The sequence below is a fragment of the Mastigoproctus giganteus genome, chromosome 4, assembly GCF_048544385.1.
Source record: "Mastigoproctus giganteus isolate SK-2022 chromosome 4, ASM4854438v1, whole genome shotgun sequence".
NCBI lineage: Eukaryota > Metazoa > Arthropoda > Arachnida > Uropygi > Thelyphonidae > Mastigoproctus > Mastigoproctus giganteus.
The window spans coordinates 4,059,742-4,082,032 of record NC_143578.1 but is presented as its reverse complement, the minus strand read 5'-3'; the positions used below and the strand labels follow the sequence as shown (position 1 = coordinate 4,082,032).

Below are 22,291 nucleotides of genomic sequence, written 5' to 3'. Positions count from 1 at the left end.
GAGGGGTGAAGTGGAAGTGGGTTTTTTTTTTTTTTTTGGCTGATGCTGCATAAGCTTGCTTTCTTGCATCAAATGCCTCTACTAATGCTAATGCTAATAACACGTTCAAATTCTAGGTGGTAGATGACTCTCATCAACAGGTGCAATACCACCACTTTGCTTATTGGAGGCTTGAAGTAGTGGAACCCATGTTTAGTCTCCAGAGTTAAGTTCCAGTCAACCCTTCCATCATACAGTATGATTGATGACTTTTGAGGTTATGATGAATGTCGTGGTGAGATCCAATCTTCCTTACATTTCGAGGGTACAACTCTAAAACGGCGTTCACAGGCCGGCCGCTAGTTAGTACACTGAACCAAACCTATTGGTAACCCTCTAGGCTTCTGGATCAGCTAGTGTATAATCTTGCTACCTCTACTCTGCCAGTAGTGACTGGCGGGAGTCCGAGTAGTGTGAATGCAGGAGGCATTGTCGAGGCCACGTTATGTCAAGGATCTGGGTATATTCTTACCATATGTACACCATATCCAAAAATGTCATTACTTCATACAGCATGTCCCCCCCCCCTTTTTTAATATTGAAACACCACGAATTATCAAACAAATAGAGTAAGCTTATCTGCAAAAAGATCTAACCACCCAAACACTTTCTACTTCATTTCACAAATATACGTCTCAAATCTAATCTCAACGATATCCATTTCTACTTGCAGTCTGCCAAACCCCATGTACTTTTTCTGACAGAATCTCAGCTATCAGTTGATTTAACTACCGCTGTATGATTCCTTTTGCCTCAAAGGTGGTACTTGTGCATATGTCCGTTCCGATATTCCATGTCAGAGACTTGGTAATTTGGAATCCACTTTTTTCTATCTTCTCTGGCTTAAAATCTGTCTACCTTGTCTCAAATTCATCTGTTGTCTCTGCCGTTCTCCCAACTCCACTAATCACTTGAAGCTCTTTGACTTCGTCTCTTTGCAACTTGACTTTCTTAGTCCAACTTTTCTAACAGTGAGATAATTTTCCTTGGTTGGTTGATTTTAAGGTTCACAACTCCAGCTGGACTGTTTTCTAGTCACCGACCCAGCAGATCAAGATGCTGAGGCTTTTGCAATTACCAATGACCTTGCACAGATTGTTCATTTACCTACAAGATTATCGGATAATCTGTACACCCAACACGCTTGATATTTTTCTCACAAACTGTTTAAAAGTACACGTTGGAAGTGAGTGGTCCTTTAGGTACCTCAGATCACAACTTGGTGATTGTCTCTTCTCCAATGGAGCCTTTATCTCATGCCTATTCCCAACCTTGTATTGTTTGACATTACAAGAAAGCAAAATGGGATGATGTGCGGGATTTCTGTTTTCCTTGGTCGGATTATGTTTCAAAGCTTCTGATGTCAACGTTTGCTCAGATCGTGTCAAAGAAATTATTCTTGTAGCAATGGAATCCCTTATTCCACTTTAAAATCTCATCCTTTATCTAAACCTTGGTTTTCCAATAAATGTGCTGTTCAAGAGAACATTTCTTATCGTAATTGGCTTGTTTCATTTTCTACCTATGCCAAAGTTCGCAACAATTCTAAATAGCAGTTATTAATCAGTCCAAACTAGATTTTGAACAGGCTAGAAGTAAAAAACTTGCTTCTTGCCCTATGGTAGCCAAGCTTTCTGGTCTCTTGCCAAAGCTATTGGCCACAACTTTTGCCCACCCCTGTCAAAACCAGATGGTTCTGTTATCACTTCAGCCAAGGATAAGGCTGAGCAACTAGCATCCCCTTTTTCTTCCAACTCATGTATTAATAATCTTGGTAAAACATCTCCCACCAGTCCCAACACGCTCCATTCAATGCCTCCTGTGGTCTTCTGTCAAAAGGATGTAAGGATTTTGACGAATTTCGATGCTAAGCTCCACCTGAACTTACTCCTCTTCTTTGCCACCTTTTTCACTTTATTATAAAGGTGTTTTTCCTTCTGTTTGGAAATTTGCTCATATCCAGCCAGTTTCTAAAAAGGGTGACAAATCCCTCCCATCCAATTATGGTCCTATTGCAATTACTTCTACTCTTTCTAAAGTAATAGAGAAATCAATTAACCGTCAACTCTTGAACTACCTAGAAACTTTCTGTCTGATCAACGATTGCCAGTATGGATTCTGTCAGTTTCGATCCAATGGTGATATTCTGGCTTATGTTACCCATTTATGGACAAATTAAGTGGAAAAGTTTCGTGAAACACAAGCAGTTGCTCTTGACATCTCAAAGGCTTTCAATCATGTTTGGCATAAGGCCTTCTAAACAAGTTTCCATCTTATGGCTTGTCAACTGTTTTTTGTAATTGGTTATCCAGTCTAATGCTGGTGGTTCCTCAAAGTTTAGTTCTTTCCCCCACTCTTTTTCTCTTGTATATTAAAGACCTTCTTCCATTGACTGGAAATCCTATCCATAGTTTTGCTGATTATAGCACATTGCATTCAACTTTCCATTTTGAGAAACCTTGCCCTGCTCAATCAGCTTCAACTTCTCGAATATCCGCTAGCAATTCCTTAAATGCCGATCTCCAGGTAATTCTCCAGTGGGGCAAAGACAACTTAGTTGATTTCAATCCTTCTAAAACTGTCTTGCCTTATATCTGCAAAAAGGATTCTTCTGCTCCTATGCTTATCTTTGGTGACATTCCGATTTCTAGGCAAGTTGATATCTCTCTTTTGGGGATTACCCTAACTTCTAATCTCTCTTGGCATAAGTACGTTACAAATATTGCTTCCTCTGATTCTAAAAAACTTGGTTTTCTCTTTCGCTCTCGCCATTACTTATCTTCTAAACGGCTGTTCACTCTGTACAAATCACAAAATGGGTGGTATCTCTGTCTCATAGACATACATGCTGCATGCCTTTTCTACATTTTTTTTTTTTTCATTTATTAATTACACACAATATAGTCTCAACATTATGTACATAAAAGTATATACATGATTTATATACAAGATATATTTACATATAATTATATGCTCTGACAAACATTAAACTCTCGTGTGTGTGTGTGCAAGTGTGTTCTTATTCAGGCTAGCTCCCAGGCATAAGCCCAAATCTACCTTGAGAACTTGGGAATATATAGTCTTTACAAAGCAGTCCTTAAAAAGTATGTTAAATTACCCGAGTCTGATTTTACTGTAGCGCAATTCGCACTTGAAATCCCGCACCCACTGGAGGTAGTGCAATACCAGTGAGTGCCAGCAATCCCGCTCCCCGGTTGCCCATACCAGGGAGCCAGCAGGAAAAAAAAAAAACGTATAATAAAACACAATAATATTCAATAGTCTGGATGGCACAACTATAAACTTCAAAAATCACAGTTCAACTGAATATTTCCTCAGCTGCTGTTTCACATGCACTGGAACCTCCAAAACCAATAACGATACTATCCAGCAATCTCCAACTGTACGCCATGGATAATAGACGCTTTAGACCACCAGACCCGACGCAATGAATCTGATCCAGCACGGCAGAATCCAGAATGGAGTATTCATGATCGCAGCACAAAAGACAACCAACCAGAGCACCTGACCCAACACCATGAATCAGGTCCAGCACCCCAGCCAGATGTAGAAACAAATAGTGAAACTCCATGAAGACAATTAAGACACTAGGTTTGCCTCTGAAGAAAGGCTCTGAGAACAGTTCTTCTTGCAAAAACAGCAGCTGAAAACTCCTGAAATAAATTAAAACAGTCACAATTTGCAATAAGCAAATGCACTGTATCAAATGATAAGTCAGGAATATGTGCCATCAAAATCCGCCTTTGGTCTTCATACTCCCGACATAAAAAAATTACATGCATCCAAGTCTCCTGCTCGCCACATGTACAGAAAGGATCTGTCTCCAACCCTCTCTCATATAATTTGGCCCTAAGTGAGCCGTGTCCTGTTAACAAATAAGATGCCTTTTCTACAGATACTTTCATGGGCACTGTTCTTCTGAATTGGCCTCTAGAATTCCGGCTCTCTTTCAAAACAATCCAAACATGTACCACCACCAGGCAACATCCAATTACTGTCCCAACTTCAAATTCACAGAACGAACTTTTCATCTTAATTGTTTATTCATTCAACTGCCGTTTTCTGGAACAATCTTCCTTCATATGTCTGTCTTTCCTGAAAAATACAGTCTGCAGAAGTTCAAGTCTAATGTCAACAAATATCTTCTCAACCTCAAACCCAAGCACAGTACTAAGTGCTATAGGTTCTAATACCTCTCCTGTTTTTGGTTTTCATAAAAAACAAACAAACAAACACACAAATGCATGATTATCATGCACAAACCTGTTATAACAGGTTCAAATGATATGTAATTGAGTAATCTCCTCTACCCCCCTGTTTTTACATATAATAAGCAATGTTTATTTTCTTATGTTATGAAAATTCAGCGTTTTCATTTTTTTACAACTGAAATGCCATAAAATCTGTCCCTAGGTTATCAATTAATTTTAAAAATTTTTATTTTATGTTACCAAAACCACATTGACCAGTTGTGTAGCAGGTGGGAAGAATTAATTGAATTATGTAAAGGAGATTAATAATTTCAATCTATAAATGATAACATTTAAGCAAATATTTAGAGAGTTGATACAATGCTAATCATAGCACTGAATGTTCTGAATTTTATATATGCATTATGGTGTGTGGGAGGAAGGAAGTTATTCCAGTAAATATGGAATTACTTGAATATTGAATGAAACAGCAGTGCTCTTAATACATTTTATTAAAGTATGTTCAATCTTTACATTTGGTATCCTTTGGGCTGCACTATAAACCTAATACATGGCCTCTACCTTCAGAACTGCAAATATGATACTAAATTATTTTTTAATATTCCATCTCTTCACCAGTGGTGCTTAACAACTCTGTGTTGAGCTGTGAAAGAAAATTTTAAAAAAATTTCAATATTCTTCAAATTTAACTGTACTTTGGGGAAGGTTTTATTACAATCATTTATAATCTTATTTGTAACTTAATTTTTTTTATTTTACCTAATAATAAAAATCTCTCAAATGTACAAAAGAAACAAGAAACTTAAAAGATCAAATTTATTTACTCAATTACTTAGATTTCAGTTGTACAATTAAGCCAGAAAAAAATTACAATAAATAAAGTGAATTTTATATATTTTATTTATTTAGAGCAATTTCAGTTAGAAGATTTGAGAAAATGGTCAATAAGTACTTGCTTAATAACGACTTCAAAATCACTTCATAATAACATTTTTATATCAAAATCTTTCAAGAAATAAATAAGAAAAAAATGTTTTAGAGCCTTCACTTGATACATCAGATCTGAGCTATGCTTGAATATCTGCAACCAACTATATAAGAAAGAATAGTTTAATTTTAATTTGTTTATGATTCTGGAATGACAAAAAGACCCTTTCTCTAATAACAGAGTGTAAGGAAAACTGTGCATGGCTATGCTGTGAAGAAAAACAACTAACAATATCTGTGATGGAAAGGAAGGGAAAAGAATTGCAAAAAGAGGGCAGAATAAAAAACATTTTTTAATTATCGCATCATGTTTGGGCACATGAAAATGACATTAAATATGATAGAACATTAACATAAAGGTTGGAATCCTCTGCAAAATCTTATTTGATCTATATTTTCTTGGAGACCATTTGTATGTCAACAATTATAATTACAATAGAGCAGCGTTTCCCAAACTTTTTTTAGTCATGGAACACTTTTCATCTCACAATATATTTGCAGAACACACATATTTACGGAACACAAGTTTAGCGGGAGCCAAAGAACTGTTTGTTAATATTTTATTACATACAACACACTGTGGATCACAAGTACCTTTATTTCCAGCATTTGTAAAGCCAAAATTCAAATAACTGTCATCATACTTGCATTTTGGTCTTTTATTAGTTGGTTCATGTTTTTTCATTTTGAATTTTTGGGGAACAAAAGGCTGAAATTGTTCATCCTCACTTTGAAGTGTGACAATATAGTGTTCATTTTCATCGACCCCAGTTACAATACTAGCATTAGCATTAGTAGAGGCACTTGATGCAAGAAAGCAAACTTATGCATCATCAGCCAAAAAAAAAAAAAAACCCACTTCCACTTCACCCCTCTGTTCATTCAAAATACCTGTCCAGCTGAGCCTTAAACTTATTTAGGCTATCAACCTCCACTACAAGGGATGGAAGTCGGTTCCACCAACCAACCACCCACTGGCTAAAGGCAAATTTCCGCACGTCTATCCTACATCTGTCTTTCCTCAATTTGAATTTATGCCCTCTCAGGTGATTATTCTGAGCTAGAGGAAAAATCCCATCAGCATTGAGCTGCTCAAACCATTCAAGGCTTTATACACCTCTATCAGATCACCTCGCTGGTGCCTAGTCTCCAGACACTGTAATTTGCAAAACTTAAGCCTTTCTTCGTAAGAGCACATCTTTGTTCCATTCACTAATCTTGTTGCCCTTCTTTGTACTCGTTCCAGCAGCTCTACATCCTTCTTGAAATGTGGCCTCCAGACCTGTATACAGTACTCTAGGTGTGGCCTGACCATTGCCTTATACAAGGGAATAATCACCTCCTTATCCCTGCTGGAAAAATGCCTGTATATCACTGACAATACTCCATGAGCTACTCTTGCAGCCCGTCTGCACTGCTCAGAGAACTTCATATCTGCCTGCACAACCACCCCCAAGTCCCTTTCATTCTCTACCACTGTCAGTGTAGTACCACAGAGTTGATACGTTGCTCTGGGGTTGCTGTTTCCCATGTGTAGTACTTTACATTTGTCAATGTTAAACTTCATTTGCCACCTCTCAGCCCATCTGCTCAACCTTTCCAGATCCTGTTGCAGCAGCAGAGTGTCAGTAGTGTCCTTGTCAACCCTGCCAACCTTTGTATCGTCTGCAAACTTGGACATTAAGCTTGATATACCATCATCAATATCATTTATAAATACAGAAAACAATAATGGACCCAACACTGAGCCCTGAGGGACTTCACTAATAACATTAGTCCACAATGAGCAGTGTCCATTGATTACCACTCTCTGTCTTCTCCCCCTCAACCACCCCTTTATCCACAGCAGCAATTTGCCTCCAATGTCACACTGCTCCAATTTGTGTAGCAGTCTTCCATGTGCAACAGTATCAAAAGCCTTTCTAAGATCCAAGTATATAATATCAAATCTATTCCCTGCATCCAGTTCTTTTGTGACTGTATCATAGTATCCAATCAAATTGGTCAGGCAAGACTTCCCCTTAACAAAACCATGCTGTGTCCGAGTTATAACTGAAGTCTTGTCTAAATGATCCTGCAGTGCTTCTTTAACCAGTGCCTCCATTAATTTTCCTGGAACAGAAGTTAAGCTCACAGGTCTATAATTACTTGTGTCAGCCTTTGATCCTCCTTTGTGAACTGGGGTCACATTTGCACATTTCCAGTCTATGGGTACCTCCCCTGAGTCCAAGGAAGCTCTCATAATTATGGCTAAGGGTTTGCTTATTTCCTTTGCTGCCTCCTTTAATATAACTGGATAGATCCCATCCACCCCGGGTGCCTTTCTTGTGTTTATCTTCAACAGTTTCTCCTCCACTTTACTCCCAGTTATTTCAAGATTCTGTAGCTTACTGCTAGAGTTGAATACACCTCTGGCATTCCCCTCGCTGAATAACTCCTCATATGTGAATGTCGATGCAAAATATTCATTTTGTTTGTTAGCTACCTGAGCAGGATCATCAACAGTTGACCCATCAATATCAAGTGGACCAATCTGATTCATCCCCTTCCTTCTAGAGTTTACATAAGTACTAGAAGTATTTGCTTCTCGTTTTAAGGTTCCTTTTTTCAACCACAAATCCATGGTCATTTATCTTAATAATATTTCAAAATACTGATAATTATAAAAAAAAATTATACAAGGAAGAGAGTTTTGTTATGATATTTGCTTCCTCCTCTCCTTCAACCTGTGTACTCCAGGCTAAATAGCATATGAATGGCATATTAGATGACTACATTGCTACTTTTTCTTAGATGTCATTACCTCTATGCATACTTCTCTAGGAAAAAGCCTGCCAAAATAAAGTGTTCCGTGTTCTATCTGATTATTAGTCTATGCCAGTATATTAATAACCAAAAAAAAAAAAAAAGTTAAAAATTATAATGGTACAAAAATGCAAAAGGAGAGAGAGAGAGAGAGAGAGAGAGAGAGAGAGAGAGAGAGAGAGAGAGAGAGAGAGAGAGAGAGAGAGAGAGAGAGAGAGAAGAGTCAGAAGGAAAGAGAAGAATGATAATATCCAGCTCAGGACCCTGGGTGTGCCAAGCCCATACTCACCAGAGCGAGCACTTTTTATTTTATTTTTTTTAATTGTTAATTACGATTTTTCACAGAACACTTGTTCACATCTCATGGAACACAGTTTGGGAAATGCTGCAGTAGAGCATCGAAAATATGAATGTCAATAATCCGAATGAGCCAGCATTTATTTTATTTATGCCGGTGCCACAAAATAATTACAGTAAGTGCCGGCTATTTTGATCACATTTGTGTACTGAATTTTGATTATATTAAATAGCAATTCTAATAAGCAAAAATTGGAGGAATATTATCCACAGGCTATAAAAATGAAGTACACTGTATAAAGCACAAATTTACATCATTTTTTTTCAACAAAATTAAATGATACATGAAAATTGGAAAAATATTATCCACAGGTTAGCAAAATAAAAATAAATTTGGTATCCTTTGGTCTGCACTATGTACGCTTACATACATAGCTTAATTAATATATATACAGTACTATATATATAAAAATAACACTTTGTGTAATCTGATATTTCTGTTCACTGACATTTTTTTTGAGGTGGTAAAACCAAAAACATTAAAAAAAAGATGTGTCAATCAATAACAAAAAACACGGCATGCAGAAATTGCAATTAACACAATATGTGCAAGTGAGATATGGAGAAGATTCTGAACAGAGTTTTTACACAGTTTTATTTTACCATACTGTAGTTTCCTTCGTCTTTTAAAAGGAAGCAGAAATTTTTAACAATTGAATTGAAGATTGAGATTTTAAACAGACTTTCAAAGCGGCCTTTGATAGCAAAATTTTACGAGGTTGGAAAGTCAACCATAACAGATTAAAAACAACAAGGAAAAAGTTTTATAAAGTTCTCATCGAAACTTGATTCAGATGGTGCAAAAAAAAAAAAAAAAAAAAAAAAAAAACCACTATGAGGACAGCTAATAACCCATCCCTTGAAGATGCCATTTATTTGTGGTTCACACAGAGACGAAGTTTAGGAGAACCTATATCTGGACTTTTGTTGTATGAAAAGCCACTAGATTTTAACAAAAAAATGATGTTGTCCCTCAGATTTTGAAACCAATGTTTTTATTTCTAAACTTAAAACTTTTTTTCAGTCTCCAGAACAGTATTTTTGATAAGTTCGAAAATCCGAACAAATCGGAAGCCCGAACTTCCCCTGGTTTCAATTAGTTTGAATTATAGATGCTCTATTATATATATTTATAAGCAGAGCTCAGCAAAAGACAGCAGACGACCAGCCATTGTTTCTTTAGCAGTTATGAAATAATTGATCTGTTCCACAAAACCCCACATAATTGCCAATATAGCTCACCAATAAAAAATACAGTTGAACACCCCTGTTTTATATAAATACTTGTCTAGTAATTATAACAAAATAAATTCTGTTTTTACTCTTGAACAGTCATATTGAACCTGAAGATGTATAAGGAGCATACAAGAGTAATTTTTGTACTATCACATGGATTTGAACATGTAGCATGCATAACTTTTTACTGTGTATTTACCACTCAGCCAGTCATGCCTATCTATCTATTTCCAGTAATAGCTTGTATAATGTATTTTATTTTGTTGTTTGTTATTTGGTTTTTAGGAGCATTAGCAACTAAGGCCATATTGCTCCGGGGATATGTGGTGGTCATTCCCTGACCTTTCCGCATCCTCCATATTTGGTGGTTACGGTCTCGAACCCCGGTCTAATTAAGAAGCATGGTGCTACACACTGCCACTCCTACCCACCTGGCTACGGAGGCGCTATTTTATTTTGTAAAGACACTATTCACTTAATAGAGAAAGGGTTTTTTTGCTAATGAGGACCCCATTAAGAGTTCAGAGAAGCTGGCAGATGATTGATTCAGGACAATTGCATGGGACAAAATTACATACATACATACTTGCACCCTCTCTAAGTGGCGATGGAAGTAACCCTAAACAGAAGTAAAATCCACTAAAAATCTAGGACCACATGTAAAAACACTAAAGAGTTACTATAAGGGACGTATATCCATTATAGTAACTCTTTAGCCAAAAAAGTTGGGTTTATTGAGACATGGTGCCACCCAGAGATATAAGATGAAGAATTTCATTTTAGCAAGTATTGTGTGTCCAGAAGAAAAAGAGAGGGATGGAAGGGTGGGAGAGTTATGCTTCTTGTCAGAAACTGCCTCAAGGTGGCAAGAATATTCTGAGCAAGGTTGTGAATGTTGAGTAGCATACCCCAATGATGACTGCAGTAATTATGGACCAAATAACTCTGAGGAGTGTGACAAAAACTTTTTTAGGTATGATTGAACATGCTGGCAAGTATGATTGAATACACTAGCAAGTATGCATGTATGAGTTCCTTAATTGGTTGTAGTGGAAGGGCTATAGAAAGCTCAGCGGAAATGGCAGATGAATTTACAGATAATTTTCAATGATATTTACAATTGAAGGCTAACCTGAATCTCTTTGGGGAGTCAGATTACTGCAAAATAAGTGATATAATAATTTTTAATAAGTGTTTGCTAGAAAAGCTATTGAGGTTCAAGAAGGGCAAGTCTGCTGGAGGAGGATGTTATTATTATTATTAGTTTATTTTTAATTTTTTTGGTTGAAGCAGAACATCAACTTCCTTGCATCGTTTGACCTTACTAGTACTACACAAGTAAAATTTCCTACATTATGAAGCATAACAAAATTATAAAGTAGAATACTTACATATTCTCGGATAACTGAGGAAATAAAACAGTGCTATGCTGCCTGCAAGCAATTGGAAATATCCAGCCATACCAGCATATTTAGCATGCATGAACTTATGTTGCCAACGCCAATATGCTGAGGGAGAAACAAGTTTGAACTATTCTTTCATCCATTTATATTTCAATTAATTATATAATTTAAATGACATTCAAAATTGGTTCAATATATAAAATAGTTTTATTTTCATCAAAATGTTTTTAGAGGTTATTACTGTTAATGACTTCCTAATACCAGTGGTCCAAGACTTTGCGCAAGGATTCTCAAACTCAGAATTCTCCTCCACCTCCACCAACATTTTCTATGACCTTGATATCAATGACAGGACCACAACAAGTGCATGTGTCAATATCCAAATATGCCCTGCTTTTTTAAATCGACCCATCTACCCTGTTGCCATTCCATGTACATTGGGTATATAAATATGAAAGAATTCACACGTATATAAAAGATTATGACGGCACCCATCACAGTCTCACTAAAGTGAAATAGTAAGCTTCCACCCTGAAAAGTTTTGATCTGAAGAGGTCTGATACTTTCATTTGCAGGTTATTGATAGTTGTCTGCATGGAATCTTTTTTTAGTGGTGGTGGTTGATTAGCATTAGCATAGGCATATGATGCAAGAAAGCAAGCTTATGCAGCATCAGCCAAAAAAAAAAAAAAAAAAAAAAAAACCCCACTTTCACTTCACCCCTCTGTTCGTTCGAAATACCAATCAGGGCCACTTCCACTGTTGACTTGCATTTGGTCTCTTGTTTGGTACCACAATTGATTACCTGATGTTCTGATCCAGGAAATGCTCCCAATGGCATACTCGTTTTAATAACGAAATCATTTCTGATGATGGACACTAACCAATGCATATATTAAACTTGAGTGATCTTTCATATGATATTAAACAATGATTGCCCTTCACTGGCTCATCCACCTGACCTTCTTCATTAATTAATGAATTAATGGTACTATGTGAGTGACCTCAACATGGCAGGTTCCAAACAGATTGTTGTCCTTGAACTGCTTATATCATGGATCAGTAATGGTCAATCCCACAGAATATTTCGGTTGATTATGGTACATAGAAATGAAAATATTATATAATATAATTATATAATTTTCCAAATAGCAATGCCAGAAATCTCATTAATTACCTATCTGATTTAGTTTAAGCTTACTTCAAAATTTTAAATAATTTAAAATTTTGAAATAAAATTATAATAATGCTAAAATTAGTGTACTTTTAAAACAGAGATACACATGTAAAAAATTGATATTTCAATCTTAAGATATTGTTTAATTTTAAAGATTGTCAGCACCTGGAAATGGCTACCACATAGCAATAAATGTTCACTTCTCTCCACCCTAAAATTGAATTACTGAATGTTTGGATATATATGTCCAGCAGGTCTGCAGATATGGTCATTCATTTATTCTGTGCATAGTCCAAACTGCCTGTTATACTTGAACAACCTATATAATAATAATTAAATGACTCCTAGACGAACCTGCAATCTTGGAAAAAAGTCAGGCAGGATGTGAGCAACCAACTACAAAGAATAAAGTATATGAATACAACCAAATCAGAACTGGAGGAGGAACACCAAGGACAAGAACTACAACCCAGAGCAGCCAAAGTAGAAACAGATGAGGTTGCAATATCCAGAAAAGAAGAGCGGAAGAAGGTTCTGGCAGAATTAGATGGTATGGACCTCACAAAGACCAACACAATACCAGCAGAGACCCAAAAGAATCCCGTGGTAAGTCACAGACTACCTCAATCAGCAAATAATACCAGATTATCTCAACAACAATGAAGTAACACCATACACACAGTCATTTACTGTCCTGCTGTAGCAGCCACCAGGATGAATGGAAGAGAAACCAGAGGCCAACACAAAACAAAATGAAAATACAAGGTACCACCAGCCTAGGAAAGAAGGCTACAGCAGAAGATAGAAAATATAAGAGTGAAAACAGGTCAACTAACCCAGAATTACCAAAGTAGTAAGAGAAGTAAGAAGTTGATCAGCAAAGTGAAGACCCTCCTCAAGAAAGACAACATCCACAGCATGAGACCTATAATCAGAGGATGGAAGAATACCTTGGCAACTCAAGCAGAAACTCCTCCCGGCACTCAACAACAGACTTTGCCATTACAGGAAAACTGGAGAAGGAAGGCAATGGATCGCCCTCCCCACTAACCAGAGGCACTGGAGGAGCCCTGAGGCAATCAGTGGAGCAGAAAAGTTAGCCATAATGGATGTGCCACTTGAAGAACCTAGAATGAAAGATTCGGGAGGAAGAAGTGTAATAGTTAATCACGAAGTTCCACAGCTAGTAAACCCCTGGCATAGATAACATCCACAACTACTGCTACAAGAAGTTCCGCTGCACCCAGAGGCATATACCGGAGCAGTTCACCCACATATTAAGGCACTCTGGCACAATTTCAGAGTCTCTGACTCAAGTAATCACCAACTTGAAAGCTAAGGACAAAGATACCACAAACCCAGCTTAGTACAGACCAATCACCAGTATCCCAACAATATACAAGATCCTGACCAGCTGCATAACTAAGAAGACAATAGACCACCTGGAGGGCCATGTCATCATAGCTGAGTAGCAGATGGAATGTAAGCAGATTTGCAAAGAATGCAAGAAGCAATTGACCACTGACACTGTAATGGAGCAAGCCTACAAGAAACACCGCAGCCTGTACACGGCCTACATTGACTACCGCAAAGATTTCAACTCTGTGTCCCATAGGTGGCTGACAGAGACACTGAAAATTTACAAAGTCAACTAAACCCTGACACACTTCCTAGAAGCAATCATGGCAAAATGGAGAATCACCGTCAAGGTCAAGAACATTATGACCAGATCAATCCCCGTCAGAAGAGGAATCTTCCAGGGAGATGCCATGAGCCCACTACTGTTCTGTCTAGCACTCAACCTACTGTCCATCATGCTCAACAACAGCAAGTATGGATATATCCTAACAGAAAGAACTTGCACACCCTCTCTCAGCTGATGTACACGAATGGCATCAAACTCAATGGTGCAACCGAGAATTTACTTTAACAGCTACTCTGGATCACTGAAGAGTTCAGTACTGACATTAGGATGCAATTTGGCCTAGACAAATGCAAGACCAATTGACTGCATCCAGGACAATCAGCCGAACAAAACTACCAGCTGAATACTGTTGAACAGATTGAAGACATGACACAGGGAGGGAGGCACCTACAAATATCTCAGGATGATACTGGGTCCACAAGTTAGCTTTGATCTCCTTGTGTTCTAACTGAACTGAGAAATAGTCAGAGACAGAGAAGCCTACTAAAATCAAAGCTCGACTTCCACAATGACAGATGGACGCTTGTTCCAGTAATCAACCACCTGCTGGCTAAAGGCAAATTTTCGCACATCTATTCTGCAACTATCTTTCCTCGATTTCAATTTATGCCCTCTCAAATGAATAATCTGAGTAAGAATCCCATTAGCATTAAGCTTGCTCAAACCATTCAAACCGTATACACCTCAATTAGATCACCTTGCATGTGCCTAATCTCCAGATGCTGAAATTTGGAGAAATTAAGCCTTTCTTGGTAAGAGCACACCCATTGTTCAACTCACCAATTCCACTGCCCTTCTCTATACTTGTTCCAGCAGCTCTAAATCTTTCCTAAAATGAGGCTTCCAGACCTATATGAAGTATTCAAGGTGTGGCCTGACAATTGCCATATACAAGGGGATAATCACATCATTATCCCTGCTAGCAAAGTTTCTGTATACCAATGACAAGACCCAATGACCTGCTCAGTCAGCCTGTCTGCACTGCTTAGAAACCTTTATATCTGACTACACAATTACCCCAGGTCTTTTTCATTCCCCACTACCCTGAGTGTATACTGCACAATTGGTACGTTGATCTGTAGTTACTGCTACATATATGCAGTATTTTGTATTTGTCGATGTTAAAGTTCAGTTGCACCCTCTCATCCCATCTGCCCAACTTTTCTAGATCCTATTAGTATTAGTAGAGGCATATGATGCAACAAAGCAAGCTTATTCAGCATCAACCAAAAAAAAAAAAAATAAAATAAAATTTCACCCATCCATTCGCTCCAAACGTTTGTCCACTTCTTCCTTGAATTTATTAAAGCTATCAACTTCCACAACGACTGCTAGAAGTTTGTTCCAGCAATCAACCACCCACTATCTAAAGGCAAATTTCCGCACATCTATTCGACAACTGTCTTTCCTCAATTTCAGTTTATGCTACCACAAGTGCACATTCCAATCACTTCCCTTTGTTCCATTCACAATCTGAGCAAGAGGAAGAATCTCAACAGCACTGAGCTTGCTCAAACCATTCAAGGCATTAGCATTGGTAGAAGCACACGATGCAAGAAAGCAAGCTTATGCAGTATCAGCCAAAATAAAAAAAAACAAAAGCTCTAATTTCATCCCTCCATTTGTTCCAAATACCTGTCCAGCTCAGCCTTAAATTTATTTAAGGCTATCAACTTCCACAACAAAAGATAGAATTCTGTTCCACCAATCAATTACTCGCTGGCTAAAGGCAAATTTCCGCACATCTATCCTACAACTGTCTTTCCTCAATTTGAATTTATGCCCTCTCAGGTGATTATTCTGAGCAAGAGGAAGAATCCCATCAGCACTGAGTATGCTCAAACCATTCAAGACTTTATACACCTCAATCAAATCACCTCGCAGGTTCCTAGTCTCCAAACACTCTAATCTGCAAAACTTAAGCCTTTCTTCGTAAGAGCAACCCTTTGTTCCATTCACTAATCTCGTTGCCCTTCTCTGTACTCGTTCCAACAGCTCTACATCCTTCTTAAAATGAGGCCTCCAGACCTGTTTACAATGCTCAAGCATGTATAAGGCCTAACCATGACCTTATACAAGGGGATAATCACTTCCTTATCCCCGCTAGAAAAATTCCTGTATATCATTGACAAGACACCATGAGCTACTCTTGCAGACCATCTGCACTGCTCAGAAAACTTCATATCTGCCTGCATAATTACCTCCAAGTCAATGTAGTTATCTATAATTAAATATTTTTACTGAATATATATTTATTGTTATTCTTTACCCCCAAGTCCTTTTCATTCTCTACCACTGTCAGTATAGTACCACAGAGTTGATACGTTACTCTGGGGTTACTGCTTCCCATATGTAGTACATTTGTCAATTTTAAACTTCATTTGCCACCTCTCAGTTGTTTGTTTGTTGTTTAGGAGCATTAGCAACTAAGGCCATATTGCTCCGGGATATGCTGTGGTCATTCCCTGACCTTCCCGCATCCTCCGTATTTGGTGGTGATGGGCTCGAACCCCGGTCTAATCAAGAAGCGTGTGCTACGCACTGCTGCTCCTTCCACCTGGCTACGGAGGTGCCCCACCTCTCAGCCCATCTGCTCAACTTTTCTAGATCCTGGTGAAGCAGCATACTGTCATTAGTGTCATTAACAACTCTGCCAACCTTCGTATTATCTGCAAACTTGGACATTAACCCAGATATACCACCATCAATACCATTTATAAATACAGGAATACCTCTCATAGCGCGGTTAATTCATGCCAAAAAAAAAAAACGTGCTGATCGAAGTATTATTAGTATGCATTTTAATGTAATGTGTTCCGACAATTTCATTATATGGGTCGAGTTGCAAAAATATAAAGGTGTTTGTTTACTATAAATTGATGCACACAAAGTTCTTGCAAAAAAAAAGAAACTAAAAAGATAAAAATGAAAAATACTAGTAAGTAGAGTACAAATGATTTTTATTGCAGTATGTACATACCAAAAGAATATGTGAAGTACGTACTGTACTTTTATTTTGAAGAATAACTGATCAGCTTAGTTTGCACAGTTTTTTTTTTTCTTCTTCTTCTTTTTATCTGCATACATTTCTTTATAACATCGAATGTCATTTTGCAACGCCTGCCTTACTTTCATACCTCATTCGATGTTTGGATCTGCTGTCATTACCAATTCACAAACTTCATATACTTTAGCAATCAACGTTGACAATTCATCAATTGTGAATTCTTTCGTGGATGTAAAATTTTCTTCTTCTTCATATAAGCGTTGCTGCTCCATTTCCACAAGTGTTTCATCAGCAAGGTCATCGGAATGAGAGTCAATGCATTGATGCACACTGTCCCAATCCAAGGTTTCAAATCCAAGATGATCTTTCTCAAGCTGCACGTTTTCAGAAACTGTTTTGATTTGAGATTCGAAACTGGTATAATTAACATTGGTGCAATTCGGCAAAAGATTTTTCCAAACAGCTCACATGTTGTTCGCAGTTACTTCAAGCCATGATTCACATATGTATTCAATAGCATTTTGGATATTGTAAAGTTTCCAAAATTCACATAAAGATGCCGCTTCCGTAGCCAGGTGGGAAGGAGCAGCAGTGCGTAGCACACGCTTCTTAATTAGATCGGGGTTCCAGCCCGTCACCACCAAATACGGAGGATGTGGAAAGGTCAGGGAATGACCACTGCATATCCCGGAGCAATATGGCCTTAGTTGCTAATGCTCCTAAAATCCAAATAACAAACAAACACATAAAGATATGGCATTTTCTTCCATTGTTACAGTAATGCTTATCCAAAGGTACATCTCATATAAAAAGCCTTAAATGTGGCAATAACACCCTGATCCATTTGTTGTAACAAAGAAGTTGTATTCGGTGGCAGAAAAATAACATTGACATTTTTGTTCAGGTCCGTAAGATAAGTAGGATGACCTGGCGCATTGTCTAATAGTAACAGAATTTTACAGTCCATATTATTGTCTTTGCAATAGCATTTAACAGCAGGGCAAAAATAATTTACAAGCCAATCTTCAAAGAGCTGTTTCATTGCTCAGGCTTTCCTGTTTGACCGTCATATAACAGGAAGAGTATTTTTTGAAAAGGTTTATATAGCCCTTGGATTTTCTGATTTATATATCATCAGCATAGGCTTTAATTTAAAGTCACTAGATGTATTTGCACCTAGTAAAACGGTTAATCGATCTTTGGCGGCTTTATATCCTAGTTGGGTCAATTCTTTTTCTGCCAAATAAGTGCATGATGGCATCTTCTTCCAAAATAATCCCGTTTCATCCGTGTTGAAAATTTGATCATCCTTGTAACCATTATCTTCAATCAGTGTTTTTAGATCATCATGAAATCTTGCAGCTGCTTCATCGTCAGCACTGGCACTCTCACCACTAAGTCGAACATTGTGGAGCCCCATACGTTTTTTAAACCTGTAAAACCAACCACGGCTTACACAAAAACTTTCTTCTTCCTTGCCATTTTTCTTTTGTTAGTAGTGAATAGAGGCTGCTTGCTTTAGCTTGAATCGTCATCTGACTTAACAGAATTCTTTTCTGGTTACAGTCTTCAATCCATAACATTAACGTTCCATATTATACATTTCAGAGCTACTATTTTTAACAAAATAATTCTGACATATAAGATGCTGTTGCTATTCCATGTTCTTTTATTTTATCTTTATTCTTTAGAAGTGTTTGTACTGATCATATTCTCATCCTGTGCTATCTTAGCATATGATGCACAGTTCTCATATTGTTTTATAATTTCTAGTTTATCATCTAGTGCCAACCATTTATGTTTAGAACACTCAGCACCATTACATTTCTTCTTCCTACTCATATTTGTGTATAAAGGTGTAATGTTTTTAAAAAATAATCTTTAATAAAAATACACAGCGAAAAATATTTGTACAACTTACAATCAACGACCTCACCAGCTCTGAATCTAGAGTGTTTACTAATGTAGGAATACTAGCAGAGTCCGTATATAATGGAAGTTGCTACAACAGTCAGCGTAACTCTGAACCATTATGCTGTTGTTGTTATTGTTGTTATTTGGTTTTTAGGAGCATTAGCAACTAAGGCCATATTGCTCCGGGATATGCGGTGGTCATTCCCTGACCTTTCCGCGTCCTTCATATTTGGTGGTGACGGGCTCGAACCTCGGTCTAATCAAGAAGCGTGTGCTACGCACTGCTGCTCCTTCCCACCTGGCTACGGAGGCGCCCCAACCATTATGCATTGGCCTACATGCTGGCATTATAATATATACATTCATATCAGATGTATTGGTGCATAACGCAGTTAATTTTTTTTTCAATTTGTAAACCGTGCTATTGTGAAACCTGTGCTATTTGAAACCACGTTATGCGAGGTATTCCTGTTCAGAAAACAACAATGGACCCAACACTGAGGGACTTCACTAATAACATTAGTCCACAAAGAGCAGTGTCCATTGATTACCACTCTCTGTCTTCTCCCACTCAACCATCCCTTATCCATAGCAGTAATTTACATCCAATGCCACACTGCTCCAATTTGTGCAGCAGTCTTCCATGTGCAACAGTATCAAAAGCCGTTCTAAGATCCAAATATATGATATCAAAGTGTTGATGAGTTATTACTTGTGTCGCCCTTTGATCCTCCTTTGTGAATTGGGGTCACATTTGCACATCTCCAGTCCATGAGTACCTCCCCTGAGTCGAAGGAAGCTCTCATAATTATGGCTAACGGTTTGCTTACTTCCTTTGCTGCCTTCTTTAATATAACTGGATGGATCCAATCCACCCCAGGTGCTTTTCTTATGATTATCTTCAACAATTTCTCCTCCACTTTCCTCAGTTATTACAAAATCATCTAGCTTACTGCCAGTTTCATTTTCATCTTCAGTTTCATTTTCTGCCTACACCAAAGCTTGCAACAATTGTAAAGCAGTTATTAATCAGTACAAACTAGATTTTGAACAGGCTAAGAGTAGTAAACTTGCTTCTTGCAATAACGGTAGCCTAGCATTCTAGTCTTTTGCTAAAGCTATTGGCCACAACTTTTGCTCAATTCTGTTCTCAACTCTGTCAAAACCAGATGGTTCTATTGTCACTTCAGCCAAGGATAAAGCTGACCTACTAGCATCCCATTTTTCTTCCAACTCATGTATTAATGATCTTGGTAAAACACCTCCCACCATTCCCAACATGCTCCATTTAATGCTTTCTGTGGTCTTCTGTCAAAAGGATGTCAGAAGGATTTTGACAAATCTTGATGCTAAGAAAGCTCCAGGTCCTGATGGTATTAACCATCTGTTCTCGAAACCTGTGCTTTTGAACTTAGTCCTGTTCTTTGCCGCCTTTTTTCATTTTCTTATTCCAAAGATGTTTTTCCTTCTGTTTGGAAATTTGCTCATACCCAGCCAGTTCCTAAAAGGGGTGACAAATCCCTCCAATTCAATTATCGTCCCATTGCAATTACTTCTACTCTTTCTAAAGTAATGGAGAAATCAATTAACCACCAACTCTTAAACTACCTAGAAACCTTTGGTCTGATCACTGATCGCCAGTATGGATTCTGTCAGTGTCGATCCACTGGTGATATTCTGTTACCCATTTATGGACAAATTAAATGGAAAAGTTTGGTGAAACACAAGCAGTTGCTCTTGACATCTCAAAGGCTTTCGATCGTGTTTGGCATAAAGGTCTTCTAAACAAGCTTTCATCTTATGGTGTGCCAACTGTTTTTTGTAATTAGTTATCCAGTTTTCTCTCTGACCACTCACCGAGGGTGATGGTAGATGGTGATGGATAACGGAAAAATCGAAATAGCGGCATTGTGAATCTCCGAAGGCGCTGTTATTCCGAAAGTGCACTGTAATATGGAGTATTAGAAAATACTATGTATTTTAAATAATCCTAAAAAATGTCTTATTTTAATTATTTTTTAAATGTTGAAAACATGCAGCCCTCGACATAATGCAAAATTCTTTATTCGGCCAATAGAAAACAAGTTTGCCATGTTTGCTGTATAGTCAATGTATAAGTATGGCAAAACCATCATTTTTATACATAACTATAATGGCAAAACTAATTTGGTTACAATAAAGGCATAGTATTATAATGCTATATATATATACACTGTGAGACTTGGCAAAAAAAAATTCATAGAGCTCATCATGACACATTATCACGCATCTCATAGTATCATATACATGATATTTTAGCAATGATTCAATTATAATCTACTGTAATGGAGGAAACAATCTTACCATAATAATGCCACAAAATATCTCCAAAAGGGAAAACATATTTAAAAATAATGTGCACAAGTCATATATTATACTGACCTCTGCTTACAGCAGCAATCATTGCCCGTGGGCTTTTGTTTCGGCGGCCAATCCAGCTTCCAAGCTCTGCTAATTTTACTTCAGAAAAAGGAGTATCTACTACAAATTGAACAAAAAATAACCATTAACACATATAATTAACATTTAATAAGCAATAATTTAAACTTGGCAGTGTTCCAAGTCCCCGCCCACCACACATTACTATTAGCATTAGTACAGGCATGATGCAAGAAAGCAAGATCATCAACCAAAAAAAGCACCTTTCCCCATTTAACCCATCCATTCACTCCAAAAGTCTGTCCAGTTCTGCCTTGAATTTATTTAAGCAGTCAACTTTCACAACAGATGGAAGCTTGATCCAGCAATCAACCACACTGGCTAAAGGCAATTTTCCGTACATCTATTCTACTACAACTTTCTTCCTCAGTTTGAATTTATGCCCCTCAGTTGCATAATCTGAGCAAGAGGAAGAGTCCCCTAGGCATTGAGCAAGCTGAATGAGGTGTATAAGGCCTTATACAACTCATTCAGATCACCTCACAGGTGCCTAGTCTCCAGACACTCAATTTGCAGTATGCTGATTTTCAATCAGCTTCAATAAAAAAAAAAAAAAACCCTTTGTTCCACTCACCAATCTCGTTGCCTTCCTCTGTACTCAATTCAGCAGCTCTACATCTGTCCTAAAATGAGGCCTCCAGACCTGTATACAGTACTAAAGGTGTGCCTGACCACTGCCTTATAAAGGGGATAACCACCTCCTTATCCCTGATAGGAAAATTCCTGTATATTATTGACAAATGAATAACTCTTGCAGCCTGTCTGCACTGTCAAAAAACTTCATATCTGACTTCACAATTACTCCCAGGTCTCTTGCATTTTCCACTTCCCTGAGTGTAGTACTGCAAACTTTGTACGTTACTCTGGGACTACTGCTACATATATGCAGTACTTTGCATTTGTAAAAGTTAAACTTCAGTTGCCACCTCTCAGCTCAACATTTCCAGATTC

General features: G+C 37.6%; 1 protein-coding gene across 1 annotated transcript in view; it reads right to left on the bottom strand.

Moving 5' to 3' along the window:
- Window positions 1-4,744: 4,744 nt before the first annotated feature.
- Window positions 4,745-22,291, bottom strand: part of ATPsynF (ATP synthase, subunit F) — a 31,951-nt gene continuing 14,404 nt past the window's right edge. The window contains exons 2-4 of the mRNA XM_090371319.1: window positions 21,284-21,382; window positions 11,048-11,164; window positions 4,745-4,914 (exon numbers count right to left, since the gene is read on the bottom strand). Coding sequence (XP_090227445.1) covers window positions 4,883-4,914; window positions 11,048-11,164; window positions 21,284-21,382 — 248 coding nt within the window. The 3' untranslated portion in view covers window positions 4,745-4,882. The remainder of the gene's footprint in view (window positions 4,915-11,047; window positions 11,165-21,283; window positions 21,383-22,291) is intronic.